The sequence below is a fragment of the Electrophorus electricus genome, chromosome 26 (assembly GCF_013358815.1).
Source record: "Electrophorus electricus isolate fEleEle1 chromosome 26, fEleEle1.pri, whole genome shotgun sequence".
In the NCBI taxonomy this organism is placed as follows: Eukaryota; Metazoa; Chordata; class Actinopteri; order Gymnotiformes; family Gymnotidae; genus Electrophorus; species Electrophorus electricus.
The window spans coordinates 2,231,801-2,247,119 of record NC_049560.1 but is presented as its reverse complement, the minus strand read 5'-3'; the positions used below and the strand labels follow the sequence as shown (position 1 = coordinate 2,247,119).

The following is a 15,319-nucleotide window of genomic DNA, read 5'->3' as shown; positions in this document are numbered from 1 at the left end:
AATTCAAGGAAACATGTTAAGGTAAAGATCATGACTGTCCAAGCATAGTGCACAATGTAAGCACTGCACAATTCATGCTCTCCATATACCATATGCTGGTCATCTATGATTTTCCAGTAATGCTTATTTGAAGAAGATGAACTCTTCCACCATGAAATCTTCATTACATACTCTATTGATTTTCCCTTTTAGAAGGTCTGAACTAAGATATTTTGGAAAATGTATTTTTCTAGACATAATAAAATGTTACATGAAATTGTCAGGGCCCTGTTTCCCAAAAACATTATAGTGTTAAGATCATCTGAGGAGAAAGAGAGTAGTTAGTGTGATACTCACTCTACCAAAAGTGTGTTATGACACTTTTGGGAAAGCTGGCCCTGAACATCGTGAATAGTGAAGGGAGAGAGAGAGAGACAGAGAGCCAGACAGACAGAAAGAGAGAGAGGCAGATAAAGTAGAGAAAGAGAGAAAGTAATATTGCAGCACATCAATTGAATTAATTTCAGTTTCCCAATCACCAAATTTCAAACTTTCATTTCTTGTGAACTGAACTGGAATTTAGGATGTACATTTGTACATATTGTTATATATGTTGTGAAAAATTCTGATTTATAGCACCTGTAACAGCTAACCTATTCAAGTAATGAATGCATCATGCCCCAGTAAGCAAACAACCCCCAAGGCAAACAAACAAACCTTTTTAAAACTACTTTTTGTCAAAGGCTAATGACAAAAAGTTATTAAACCTTACTGGTATTTGGAATTAATACCTATGAAGGGATTTCAACAATACCCTAAACTTCTGATGCCATATTTAAATGCAGCATACATAAACATGGACAAAGTTTAAACCAAGTCATTGCCTTTTTAGTGAAGAAATCACCAATACAATTCACATTCCAGTTCAGATTCTACACTATAGTCTATATTCTGAAACGTAGTCCAATATCTTTCCAGAGGTTCCTCTTCTAAGTGTTTGGTGGCACATACATTTAAAGTAGTAGGCAAAAAAAGAGAGACAGAAAAAAGAATACATGACAAAATTAATTTATTTTTGCAGGGTTTGGAATAATCAATCCAAACGCCATGTAAATTAGCTTTATTAATAATAATAATAATAATAATAATAATAATAATAATAATACTTTAAATTATTATTATTGTTCTTATTATTATCAATAATAATTATTGTTATAAATAATAATAATAATAATAATAATAATAATAATAATAATAATAATAATAATAATAATATAGCATTGCTTTTAAAGCAACCAAACAAGTCGTCTAAAGGAAATGAAATATATAAAGAAAAAGTATGAAAAATATTAACACATTTTTAAAAGAAAAATAGAAGTTTGGCCTAGCAACAGAGGACTATGAATAACTTGGTATTCATTTAATCTGAACACAGTCTAGAGGTTAGTTACTAGACTACAACTCCTCTTTCTCACCCCTCCAGCTTGCTGTCTGTATCCTACCTTTGTATCGTTAGCCCGCTTTGCCTGAGTTTTCATTTTGTCGCCTTCTGCGTGTGTGCCCCGCCCCTTTCCATTGGGCATGCTGGGATGTGTGTTTTACAGGGCAGGAATGGCGAGCTAGAACATCGGGCTGCGGACACACATGTTGTAGCAGCTTGCAGGCTCGGACTACCCGTCATAATCCGAGTGTTACACAGTCACACAGCAGCTCGTCAGCTAAACTGAAGCTCGACAGTTGGACCGACAAAGCAGACGCCATCACCCCGAGCTCCAGTTGAGTGTGTGGAAGCTAGGCTGGCACTTCCTGGTAAGGATTTAGCACAGGGAACGTTAGCTAGCTAACGCTAACGCTAACGCTAACTAGTGACATGTCAACAGTTAGCTCGATATTCACAAGTTCATTCCAAAAATTAATTCGGGTTTATACTAATTAAGAGGACGGTTTTATTCAATGTTAGTGAGGTGACTGGCTATAATTGTTGAGCCAAAAGTGACTTACCTAGTTAGATATGAGGGTAGTTAACTAAAGTTACTCATGTAAAGTTCATCTGAAATTCTTAGCTAGCTTGGTTAGCTAACTGGCTAGCTAAACTTTTCGCATGCTAGCTAGCACTGAAGCGTTGTTAGCTTTTGCTAGCTATGTTGGTTGATGTAGGTTTAGAAGTTAACGTATTAGACACAACCTGTTAACGTAGGTAAATCTCAGTGTAAAAACATTATTTTAAATCAGTTAAAAGCAATGCTGAGTGCACTATTTCAAATCTTTTTTTGTCATCTTAACAAAGTCGTGACTCGTAAAATAACTATTCGCTGTCTTGATCTGTCAGCGCGAAACATCGTAATCACAGCAGTGTCACACACGTCTTCTAATAGTTTGCTGAGCCTTTAATGCAACTCCATGGCAGAGGCGCAGTTGACAATCCTGCTAGCGTGCTAACACGTTATAACTTGTTAATATTGCAGGTATCTAGTAGTAGACTGCGGAGTAACGTTACAGGTTGTCAACTTTTCTGACAGGAATGCATCTTTAAGATTATTTTGCGACGTAATTTTAATCTGTAGACGAATGACATGCTGCCTTATTATTATGCAGTAATAAATACGTTAGATAAACTTAACACCAAGCAATATAACTCCGATTTAAATTAGCTGGGTAGCGAAGCCCCATTATATAGTTCACTATCTAGGGTTAGCTTGGTAACCGCAGAGCAACGAGCCCACCATGGTTAGCTAAACTATTCTGGCTTTAACCCTGCATCAAAAATAAAGCATTTCCAATCAAATGCTTTGTTCTGGCACTCAGTATAAAAGTATCTCAACATTGGGCTCAAGTATGTTTGCTTAACGCTGCAAGTTCATTTTTATCAGTGTTGCAGCAGTGTGATAAATAACGCTAGACTGTACACGCAGTCTAATCACCTTGCTCGTTTTCATGACTTGCTGTAATGTAAGATAGCTTGGATCATCCGAACATCATGTTGATTAGTGGCTTTCGTGCTAGCTCACTAACTAAAAAATGTTTGAGCGAGTTGTGCATAATTATCTGACCAACCGGTAAATTTAATATCAGACCGGTGAAATAAAGCGTGTTTGTGGCTAAACTGAACGTACGTGTCAACATGTACCCTTAAACTCTCAGTAACTATAGTCAGCCTATCCCATATCCCATTACAGCTACCTGGAACTGAATGAACACGTGCTGTTAAACTGTGCTGCGGTTACAAATCGCTACATCCTTATGAATTACAAAACCATGCCAGCCCTCTCACCCAGCGACAGAAGGGATAGTTGTACTCTTGTAGACTTCTGGGCATAGATCAGGTGCCAGCAATTAAAATCCAACTCTGCACTTGCAGAACTGATGCCATAGCTGGTTAAGCTGCTTTGGAGAGGTGAGACTTAACTGTTATACCATTATGAAAATCAGAGGCAGCCAAAATAATACTTAGAATCTTGCAGTGACATGCTGGAATTGAGGACTTGTAAGATTTAAAATATATGTCTGCAATATTTCAACCAGCTCATTTGTTAAAATTGTTGCTTCCACAACTTTTAATTGCTTATAGTACGGATATAGTGCGGATAGTTTTAGTACCAAGAAACATATTGCTTCTTTGAAGCTTCTCACTGGGTTTAAACATAGTACAATTGGGCCCATAATCGGAACCTCAGTCTCCTTTTTGAAAATAGCAAAAACTCAGTATAGTTATGTGTATATTGAATAGAATGATAAGATGGAATGCATGTTGCAACGTAAAACATTTTGGTGCCACAACTATATGTATGACTGCGCTGTGAATTTCCTGTTTTTGATAAAGGAACTTATTGGGGGGTTTCAAAGCTTAAACGATTGACCATTAGACTGTGTTTAAGTCCACTGAGAGGCTGCAGGGGAGAGGTAAGTCCTAGTGCTTAAAAGATATCGGCAAGATTATGCGATACATGACTACAAAAAGAAAAACAGTCATTTTGTGAAAATATGGGTTAAAACATCACAATTATTTAAAAAAAAATAGACTTTAATAAATGTTCTGTTAATGAAGTGTTTTAAAATCATGATTTTACCTTCAAATTTGTCTGGTAATATTTAGTGATTCAAACCTTTATGGTTAAAAAATCCGGTCAGACACCTTATTTAAATGGGCCTTGGCATTTTGTATTCAGTGGGAAAAATCTCACTCCACAGCATTACTCCAAAATATTTATTGTAGTCCTGGTGTTCAAAAGAGACAATAAATGACAAGTTCTAAATATTAGCAAAAGATACAGGGAATGAGAATGACAGTTTTAAAGTATGAGGTGTCATAGGCTTGAGCTAGAGCTAATCACAAGTGCCATAGTAACTAGTCACCCCATCAGCATATAGTACCAAGTACCACCATTCCAAGGTGTTGCTGGCAATTTCAGAAGAGCTAGTATTACTGACTGGACTTCATTTACGCAGACTATATGAATACGGTAAAGGTGGGATCTTGGCTGAAATACAGCTAGGCCTATTTTGTGACAGGAATGATCTAATGTTTCTTTCCTGTTTCAGTAAGTGTAATGTTGCTAAACTGGGTCATCAAATTTTTGGAGAAATTTAAATACTTGAAACTATGTGACTTTCCTGTAGAAGAACACCTCAGCTGAAAAAATTATGTTTAGAGAGAAATTTCATAATTCCACACCATCCCATACTAATCACTTTTTAAAACTGAATACTTTGGCATTGCTATATAGTATTTTTAAAATACTGTGAATTATTCAGTAAATACACTGAATAACATAAAGGGTATGTAGTTATATTCTGAAGGGAGGAATGGGTTAAAGCAAATTCAAAGGCAAAAAAATGTGTGGTGAGATTTGTCAGCAGTCCTGTTTTTCTTGCATTGCCTTTGATTTCCATACAGATCCCCCAGGACATCAAATCTCTTTCATGGAGTAATTACACAATGTGTATGGCTCTGTAAACCCAGGAACCCAGGCAATGGCAGCAGGCATTTGTCATAAAATGAGACTTAATCAGAATGAATCTATGCTATTTGAAAAGAATCTGTGCTTCTCCATATGGAATGCGATTGGCATTTGATATGTCCTCACTGCAACACAGTCGTAATATTTCACATGGGATGGAGTCGAGCAGAGGGAGGTGGCTGCGTGTTTGGAAAAGCTGTCTGTCTAAATATGGCCTACCACATGGATTACAGATAGCCGGGTATGCCAGCTTGGCATAGTAGCACTCATCAAGATTTCTGCCGGTTGTCCGGCACCAGGGCTCTCTGCTGCCAGCCTGGAACGAGGTTCAGTGGTACCCCTGATCCTGGACTCTCCCAGCATGGGGTGCTGCCCTCTGCACTGTATCACTGGGGGAGAAAAACATCCTGTTAGAAAGATGCAGGAAGCAGTCAGAATGCCTCCTGTTTTAAAAGTCTTCTTTTTTTAATTATACTTTTTCTTTTTTCAGAAGTCATGCCAAGCTGTGACTCCGAGACCTTTGCCAGCGTGGTTGTGGGGCAGCAAATAAAAATATTTTACAGACGTCTGAAGCCGGGCATGGAAGGCGGCCTGGTAGCAGAGGTTCTCTGGAAGGTCTGGCGGAGTGGGGCTGCTCTGGGCTGACAGAGAGTAGGCAGAGGCAGGAGGTGGAGGGGGCAGAAGCGTAGGCCCGGTGCCACCATACTGTGACGACCAGGCGGGTGGCCAGCGCCGCTGACAGTTTAACAGTGAACATTTTACAGCATAACGTATTGCGTGCTGTAAACTGGGGTGGGGGTGGTTAGCGTTGTAAAGACTGTTTATCGTGCTTGTGAAGCCTCAAAAAAATGTGCATCTCTAAGCCCTCGTATTAGAATAAAGCAGATGGCATGGGCCAGTGTGGCTATTAAAAAAAGCCGGAGATGAAAGGAGGCCAGTTTCTTTGAACAGTGAGTCTGTCATGTTAGTGTCTGTGGGTCTGTGGGTCAAACTGTGTGCAGAGCCGCTGGAAGTCATGATTTTTCGTGTTTGAATTGGCCAGAAAAAAAATCCCAGGGCATCTCATTAACATTGATATTTTAATGTTGCAGTCTACAGCTACTGGTGAAAAACCAAGTACCTTTCGTTTTGTTGACTCAGTATTTCAGAGGATTTTTTAAGGTGCTGGTTATTACCTCTGGCTTTTGATTTTGAGTTTTTGATTGTTCTTCACTACTGATTATTGCTGCTACAATGATCAGTGATCAGTATCTTGTTCTTGTAGTGCAATATCTGGAAAACCATTGCTGACTATGCAAGGAAAGTTGCATAGTCATATTGGTCTTTACCAATGCAAATGTGCTTGGTCAAGCCCACCTAAATGATTGTAATCTGAAGAGCTGCATCTGAGTACACTGATTGTAACCTATGTTCTCCTTTATTAAAATTGAACATAGAGAGAGTTTTTTGACTGGATTGTTGTAATTTAGCATGTTGTGTTGGACCCATACATGTTTGTTTGCCACATTCCTATACATTTGCATTTTTCCATATTAAATATATGTTTCAGTGACATCTCTTAGATAAAATCCAAATCCACCCACGCAATTTACAATAGTAGTGGGCTCAAAGTATTTTATGGAAGTGTATTGAAGTTACCTTTTTTGTCCGATACGTTGATACCTATAACAATATTTCTGTGAAAGAAATGTACTGGCCTTTTGTTATATTTTATAGAATTTAAAAGTGTGTGATGACTAGGCTAATTGCAATGCTTCTGTGAAGTATTGTCAGTGGTGCACAGTTTTTGTGCTTTCATGTTATGTAGGGGACCCTAGGTTTGTCATAGACCTAAAGTTTGGTAATAGCTGAAAATGATGCTCTGTGAAATGTGACCATCACTGTCCCATGTGGCTCTTGGGTGGCGACAAATTTTTGCTTTTGAGTTCTATCATATAGCGTTAGATCCACCTAGTTTTCTCAAGATCATTAGGTGACAGGAGTGAGTTATGGGAATGACACAGCTGGTGTGGAAGGAGAGACCAGGAGAGACCAGGAGAGCCGAGGGCATGGCATGGCTGGATGACAAGGAATCTGTACAACACTGTACGTAATGTGGAGGGATAAAACAAGCTGCCTAACTCTGGGATTTCAGCAGTTGCAGCCCGAAATTAGCTAGAGCTATGTGATTATTGCATTTGTTTCACCAATATTAAATATTTAATATTTACTGAATTATTATATCAATGCTACTTGTTAAAATTCAATATTTTCAAAGGTTTTAGTGTGCCTTTTTGTGAATGCAACAACAGAAAAAACAAAAAAATGCACTGACTGCCCTGCCAAGAAAATTTGGAGTAAACCTGTTTTAAGCACACATTTACTATGCTATGATCATGTGTTGAGTATATGAATACTTCAACAATATTAATGTTGTCTTCTTTTTTCTCCTGATTTCAAAGTCCTTATTTCTTTAAACAGCTAAGAAGCCTGTCTTAAAATTCAAAACTTTAAGCAGCTAATAAATGTGGACTTGTCAGCTCTGAAAGTCAGTGGAGTATCATGTCCTGTTGGATGCTCAGGCAATCTGACATAGATAATTCTGCAGTACATGATTTCAAGTCCAATTATTAATCATGGGTAAAGCATCGCATAAAAAAAGTTCACATTTTTGTTAAAACTATACAACCCTGTACACATTTCTTTCCATGGGAAGGGTAGTATATTGGTGTCTCGTAAAGCCTTCAAGGAAAAGAGAGACCCTTAAGTCATGCTGTGCATGTGGGCTAAAGAGGCAGGCGACCGCCGGAGGTGTGCGGGAGGAGATGGTCGCGGCTGTGGGCATGTCTGGGTGGTGAGAGAAGGGGCTCGGTGAGTCTGTGCGGCAGCCAAGCAAGGGTTAGGAACATGGCACGCTGTCCGGAGTTAAAGGGGGGGTGTCCCTGAAGGGGCAAGGGAGCTGAGGAGAGACAGGCCCCCAGGGCCAGCCCGATCAAGGGACGGCAGGGGAACAGGCTACGCGAAAAATAAACAGGCCCTCGGAGCGAACAGCACTAAATGCTATCCTCCTTTGCGGCTGATCTGTAAGCCAGAGCTGTAGGCTGTGACAATAGGACCCTGAGTGATTTTTGCAAAGGGGATTTCAGAATAGGATGGCATTCCTTTTAATGATCCTCTTTTTTGTTGAGACCTTGAAGTATGCAGGATTGTCCGTGGACTGTCTCAAGTGACAGCGTAATTTTGTAAGCTTAATCTGTGGCTGGAAAACTGGTTGAGCATGTTTGAGCTGCAAATAATAAGAGGTTACTTATCATTTTCAGCTGTAAAGAAAAAAGAAGCTAGGTTAGAATATTTTTTTTAAAGCATCTGAAATGGTAAGTCCACAGAGAGGCATCCATAGAGAATGCCTGTTTACCCAAGTTTCTTTTTATCTAAACTCTGTTCTGAAAGCTCCGTTGTTGAGTGATATGTTTGAGATTGTTGCATCATGAATAATTGTGAGAAACAGGCTATAAGCAACAGCTGGTGTTTTGTCTTGATAGGTACAAAGTTACACAGTAAGTAATGAGGGATTGTGCGTGTCAGTGATTGGCAGATTGGTGTGGTATTTGTCAAGCTTTTTCTTCTCTCCAGATACCCCGCCCCCAACCAAAAAAGCAGAGAAACTGTCTAGAGCCAGGATGATCTATAAGACTGTAGGCTCAGATTAGCATGATTGCAGCTATTGGGCTGACCCTCTGGCCACGAATAACATGGTTTTAGCCCTGTGCTGGGAATTGTCACAATCTATTGTGGTCAAAGGTTAACAGGATAATTTAGTAGTCTTATGACATTGGTAACCAAAAGAAAGGTCCTCATTAGGTCACATTAGATATGTACAAAAACAAAGTGGGTCATACGCGTAGCCAGCAGTGTACACTATCCTTTATACAAGGTTGGAACATTTACAAAGAAGGGAAGAGATCACTATGCAATATTCTGGTGTAATTATAACTTCTATTTCTTGTACATGTACGGATGTCACATGATGGTATCCATGATTTAAGATCTGAAATCAAATGTGTAGCTGGGAATCAGTGTCAATGCGTATTTGATTTTCTTAACTGCAGTAGGAGTACAACACATTACAGAATAGAATAATTTATTGCTTTTCCTGTTTTGGAGCAAAACACATATTACCACCTTGTCTTCTTTATTGCGTGACCTTGTCTTGAGCCAAATGTAATGTTTCATTGTTGCTAAGCCTTTCCCTCGCTCGACCAGCTGGTTAACTTTGGCACTAACAAATAACTTTTATGTGTCATCTTGTGAAATATTTGACACATCCCTGTGCTCCGTGATATTATATGCTTGGACTTGGTGTATTTACCCTTCTGCACATTGAGCTCATCATGTCAGGATTTTTCAAGCCTGTCCTATTGCAAATCTACAGGCACTGCCGCATCGATTTTTCTTTTAAGGCTTAAATACATTTCAGTGTTTATGTAAGATGTCTGTTATTTAAATTGGTCATTATAACAAACCGACTAGTTAGACAGTCTCTAATGGAGTATTTGCATCGAACGTTCTCCCCACCGCATTCACGTCCTGCACATCAAACGGTAACAAGAGATGTTCTCCCCTCCAGCGTAATTAACTAGTCCCACTCAGTCCCTTTACTGTAAAGCACCTGCAGGCTTGACAGCAGGCCAACAAAAGCCTCGGATCAATCGGGCTTCATTACTCTGACCCTTGAGACGAGCACGACAATGGGGGAGACAGTGGGACGGCCACGGCTTTTCGCCGCTGCCAGCTCGCCCGGCCCCGGCCCTTTTGAGCCAGAGGAGGAGCTCCACAGCTGCACACACTTCAGCTCCCTGCGCCGTGAAAGATGCGCGATCCGGTCTCGAGAGGTGGATCTGAATCGGGCACACACAGGCAGGGGCCGCGGGAGCGGGGCGCGTGTCCATTATTCTTAAAGCACGGGCGGAGGTGGGAGCTTGGGAAACGGAGGAGGGTACCGGCCCTTTGGGGATGAGCCGCGAAAGGCGACGGTGAAAGGGGCGTGAAGGCACGAGCCCGTGAGCTACTTTGTGTGCAGGGATAAATCGGCCGCGGCCCGTCCCGTGCTGTTTACCTCCGCTTGAAAATAATCATTACCCTATAAAATCTGAAAGTGAAAAATGCAAAGGAGGTCTATAAATAGCTAATGAACAGGAATATAGATAGCTGGCCTGGGCTGTCCCAAGGCCCCCTTTGCTCATGGAAGCACATAGACGTGGAGCCGAGGAACGTGCTTCCTCAGGCAGCGTCAAAAGACAGTTTGCGCAATGTTGAATTGTATGGTGAAAAAATTATTTAAGTACTGTGTTTTGCTCTGCATGTTTAATGTACCACTAGCAGATATATAACAGTTATTTAAACATCTCATTCAGATCACCATATGCTTCAGCCTAATTCCAGTATTGCATTGGTCCCCAGACCATTACAGTCCTTTGCTTGACTTGTGTTTTTTGTTTTTTTTTAAGCGGTACCCTTGACATCTGCTAACTTTCGCAACTGTGCTTGATAATACCCTGTTAATAATGGAAGACCACTTAAGATGTGTAGGAAAAAAAATCCCCCTTTTTTCGTTTGGAACAGTTGGAGTCATCGTCATTCTGCAGCTTTGCATGTGTACAGGAAGTGGAGTTTGGAGGTCAGCTCAGTGAGTCTAGCTGTAATGTAGCCACCCTGCAGCCTGAGTAAAGCAGGTGACAGCAGGAAGGGACTGAAGGAACTGCTGCAGAGAAAAGGGGTTTGCATGTGACTGGTAAAGGCCAAGGCTGAACCAAGAATTTTCTTGTGCTAGTCGCCTTGGGGTTGATAAACATCTGACTGAGGTGCTAATATATAGAACTGAGATGTAGAAATATACAAATCCTGGTCTTTTTTTTTTTTTCAGGAGCACAATTTCAAACTTTTTTATTTTTAAACTAGAGTAGAGTAAGGCTACCTTCCACTAGCCCACCTGGAGGTGACAAACATCTGATTCAGGTGCTGATATGTAGAGCTGATATATAGATATATACAGACACTCTGCTGTACCTAAAGTAAAATAATGACCAGATGTGTTTCTGTTCTTCGTCTCTGACCCTCCCATCATTAGCCCCTCTCCAGTCAAAGACTGCAGAGCTGTCAGATGGGTCCGGCTGTGCTTTCATGGAGAAGAGGGAAAAGGTTTCTCTTTTCCGTGTAATCAGGGACACCACTTCCACTGAATTCCGAAGCCCCTGAGCTGCCTTTGATTAGCACAGATCTTCCCAAGCCCTGCTTTTGTTGGATTGCTCCTTTCTCCTCAGCCGTTAGAGATGTTTTATCAGAGCGAGCCATCACTCGGTTCAGGATTCTTTCTTTGACTTTTAGAGGAAGTGTGTGGAAATGTTTCCCTGTGTTTGTGCAGTGACACACAGTGCAAGAAAAGAAGCAGGCCTAAAAAGTGTCAGCGCTGTGCTCAAACTGACTTTCTTCCCCCTTATATGCACTCCAGCATGCAAGGCTCTCACTGGGACTGCTAAGTCTGGCCACCTTGTTTACGTGGCTTTCTCCTGTTCCTTGAGTCGTGTTTTTAATCCTCCTGCTCTGATAAATGAATAATGCAGCAAAAAGCAATGAGGATGAAAGGAGAGCCGTAGCCCTTACACCATTTTCCAGTTAAACCAGTCTCATTATGCTAAGCAATGCTAGCAGTAGGTAGCGGACTTTGGTTCGATAAAGCGTGCGCTCCTGCTGGAGTTGGCTCATTCCTCTCCTGAACAAAGCCTCTTTTTTTTCCCCTGCATTTAACTGCTTACATTTGTGAGGCAGTGAGCTCTTCTAATGTCTGTTTCTGCACCAGCTTGGTGATGTAATCTGGCTACTTCGATTCAGTGTTGTGCGTGCGTGTGTGTGTGCGTGTGTGTGTTGTGACACGTGCTACATCAGGAAAAGAACCACTAGTGCCAGGTTCAGTCTGAACCACAGGAACGCTGAGCTAACTGCCACTGAAGGCAGCGATTCTGGCAGCTCACCGAGTACGTGTGGAGGCTCACTGATAAAACAAGTGAATCGATAAATCTTAAAGCTGTTCATTAATGATGCGTGCATTGTAAGTACAGAAGCTGTATAAATAAGAGAGAAATTAGAGGTCTGTTTATTGTGTAGAACAATATAGAAGACATTAGACTGAGATTTTTTCACAGGTACAGTATTGGCTGGTCTTTCATTCTTTAAATGTCTCCCTTTTAAATATCTGAATTGTTTCTGTTGAAGCTGTGCAGAAAAACTGTGGTAGTCTATATTTGTTAGACTAGTGCACTCAATTGAAAACTAGTATTTGTCCTGAACTTCCGAAACACACATCTGTTATTCTTGGTTGTCGTGGCCTCCATTATTATATTGATACAAACCCTTACTTCTCAAATGCAGATTATGTACAGACAAGCAAATTTGTGCCACCATTAGCCATCCTCGGCACAAGTCGTACTCTCCAATTTGTTGAATCCTTAAGCCCCAAAGTAGCACAAAGGAAGCGGGAGAAATGCAAACAGTAAACACTGGTGAAGAAAACCTGACTTCCCAAAGCTGCCACTCAAAGCCGAGGCCTGAGCTCGCTACTTAATTAGCGTCATTAACCTTCACCAGAATCAGCCTGGTTTCACTTTGCCATGGTGACAACTCAGCCCCCTGTCCCACCCCCACCCCCCCTCTGTTCTTCTGCATGAAGTATTTTAATTGGCTCCGGCTCCACGATCGCCACGCTCTTGACGCCAGGGCGGAGGCGTGTGCTCTTTGAGGTGAGCGACATGTAAATGGCCTTTTTATGAAAAGGCGGACTCCTTCCTCTCCTTCTCCCCTCGCTGCGGCGGGACGCCGAGCTCCCCCGTGCCGAGCGCCGCGGCCCTGTGACAAGCGACGAATCATTAAAATTTTTTGATGGCTGCCATGTATATAGGCCCATCCCCAGCAGCTCGCGGACGCGCCGCTGTCTTTTGTATTTGCTATCTGTCACCAACCGTAGCCAATTTATTCATTTTTGCAATGATGTCTAACCCTCTCCAACTTAATATGTTTGTATCTATTTGCTTCAATTAATTTATATATTGTTGTGAAAGCAGTATTTATTTTTTAAGGACTGCGACTGGTCAGTTTGATTGTTGTGGTGTCATGAAAGATGATAAGGGTTCTGATTGGAATCAAAGGTTTGTTTTCATAGGTGTATGTATTTAACTTATTTCTCATATCTAAACTCTTTTTCATATCTAAACAGCAATCAACAGGGTTTTTCCCTTGGCTTTTTTATAAGATTCAGACTAATACTACATGTTCATCAAAAAGTTACAATACTTAAAATTATAATGTGATGCTCAGGGCAGTGTTGCTTTTTGGGAGTTTATTTGTATTTATGTGACTGTGAACATCATTCTGTGGTCATTCAAAACACGCAACCTAATTTCAGTTTTGGGCTTAGCTTGTCTGGGAGTATTTGTTCAGCTGTGGAGATCAAGATGTTGGCACTGGAGTTTTAATCTTAAAACCGAATGCTTTCTGCTCCTTGGCTTGGCAACTGTCTTCGGCAGGTCTCATTATCACAATAGGTGTCGCCTTCTCGCTGGATGGAGTTCCACGACAAGGTGACGCCAGCCAGCCGTTTCCTTGGCAGCAGGCGACTGCCAGGGCGCTGCTCGCTGGTAATTCTATTACCAGATCCCCCGGCTTACCTCGATCAGGGCGCGAGGACTCGAATGATGAGAAGTGCGTGTTCGCTCGTGTGATTTATTGGTGTGTTTCTCTCCCTGACAGGGCTCTAAGGGACCGAGCTCCTGTCAGTATGAACCCCCAACAGCAAGGCCAGCAGCTGTCTACGGCAGTGCATCAACCACAGGTGGGTGCGTGCACTCTCACAAACTTGAAAGTAACTTTGAGTTCAAAGTTAAGTTTAGGTTCCTGCCAACTTCTGTTGCTGGGGAGGAGCTGAACCCCAAAAAATTCATATGGACATGATTTCCCCCCCCCCCCCCCAGAGGTGTTTAAATTGAACAGTTGTTCAGTGATTACTGAGAGAATTGAAGTAGTTTTAAACCTCGGCTGAGAAATTCTTTTAGATTTTGGTATGCAGAATTTCAGGTACCTAAAATTCAGTGACACTGCTTAATGTTCTTGAGAGTGGAAGAAGAATGAGGACCAAACATTATATTTACACGTGCCACTGGATCAGTGGTGCCAGTCTGCCAGCGTGCGGCGTGTCGTTCTGGCCCTAACCGAACACCTGAGCCAGTTAACCAAGGCCTTTAGCAGCATGGGAATTTTGGAGCCAGGCACATTGGAACTAAAGTGCAGGCAGTAAATCTCCAGGACCATAGTTGGTCACCCCTGCCACAGGGCCTCCAGCATTCTCAAATTAATATTCTGATTTGTATGGAGGCTGTTGTACCCTGAGTTGCTGAACTGTGTTTTTGTGGGACTGAATGATACTGAATGATACTGGAAGTTTCCCCATCATGTCTGACGTCTGACATCGGAAAATAGCATTTGTGTGATTTGTCAGGTTTGCAGCATCAGATATAGACTGGCATATTTGTTCTAGAAATAATGATTCATTTCCAATTTATGTTCAGTAATTTAGATTTTACTCAAAACTAATGTGGAATCATTGCAGTTGCACTGGCAATAATTCATGTCATGCACTGTTTCTGTGAATGAATTCTACTCCCCTTAAGAACCATGATGAGAACTGCAAATGTCTAATAATTTCACATTTCACATTCTGTTCTGTGGTGCTATATTTTGATGCTGTGGCCATCCAAAGGAAACGTAAAAATAGAATATTTCTGATTTAAGAATAATAGATTTTTCCTAGAGCTTTTGTTTGGCCAATCCAATATCAATTCTTGAAACCCATTGAAAAGATTGATCCCATGATTATTTGTCAAAGTGTATACAATGTGTTATTTTATCAGTTGTGATTTTGTATGGAAAGTAATTAAATGTAATAACTTGGGCCTAGTCCTCAAGTGTTTAAAGTATACCGTAGTGGATTACTGAAAAGGTTATTATTATTATATTTGCTGCATTAAATAAAAAATAATCGCCATCACATCAGGACTGTGCGAATCAAATTATAATTGGGAGATTTTCAATATTCAGCCCAACATATAAAATCTTAATTTAAAACAATTTGTCCAGCTTGAATTAGTTTTCAGTTGACTGTGCTAACTAGTTCTTGAGGCCTAGTTATTGACCTTTTTGTCAGTTTATGTGAACCTTTGACACACAAGTACTGTATAATTTGTGTGGGTTTTATTGTTTGTTTAAAATACAAAATTGTCCAAAATGTTAAGCAAAATTACTTAATAAAAGTAAACAGAAATATGGCTATTTCCCTTCTTTTGTTCCCTTTAAAACTG

General features: G+C 40.8%; 1 protein-coding gene across 2 annotated transcripts in view; it reads left to right on the top strand.

Moving 5' to 3' along the window:
- Positions 1 to 1,565: 1,565 nt before the first annotated feature.
- Positions 1,566 to 15,319, top strand: part of nek7 (NIMA-related kinase 7) — a 49,727-nt gene continuing 35,973 nt past the window's right edge. For both annotated transcript variants that reach the window (XM_027028863.2, XM_027028862.2), the window contains exons 1-2: positions 1,566 to 1,788; positions 13,716 to 13,797. In XM_027028863.2, coding sequence (XP_026884664.1) covers positions 13,744 to 13,797 — 54 coding nt within the window. In that variant the 5' untranslated portion in view covers positions 1,566 to 1,788; positions 13,716 to 13,743. The remainder of the gene's footprint in view (positions 1,789 to 13,715; positions 13,798 to 15,319) is intronic.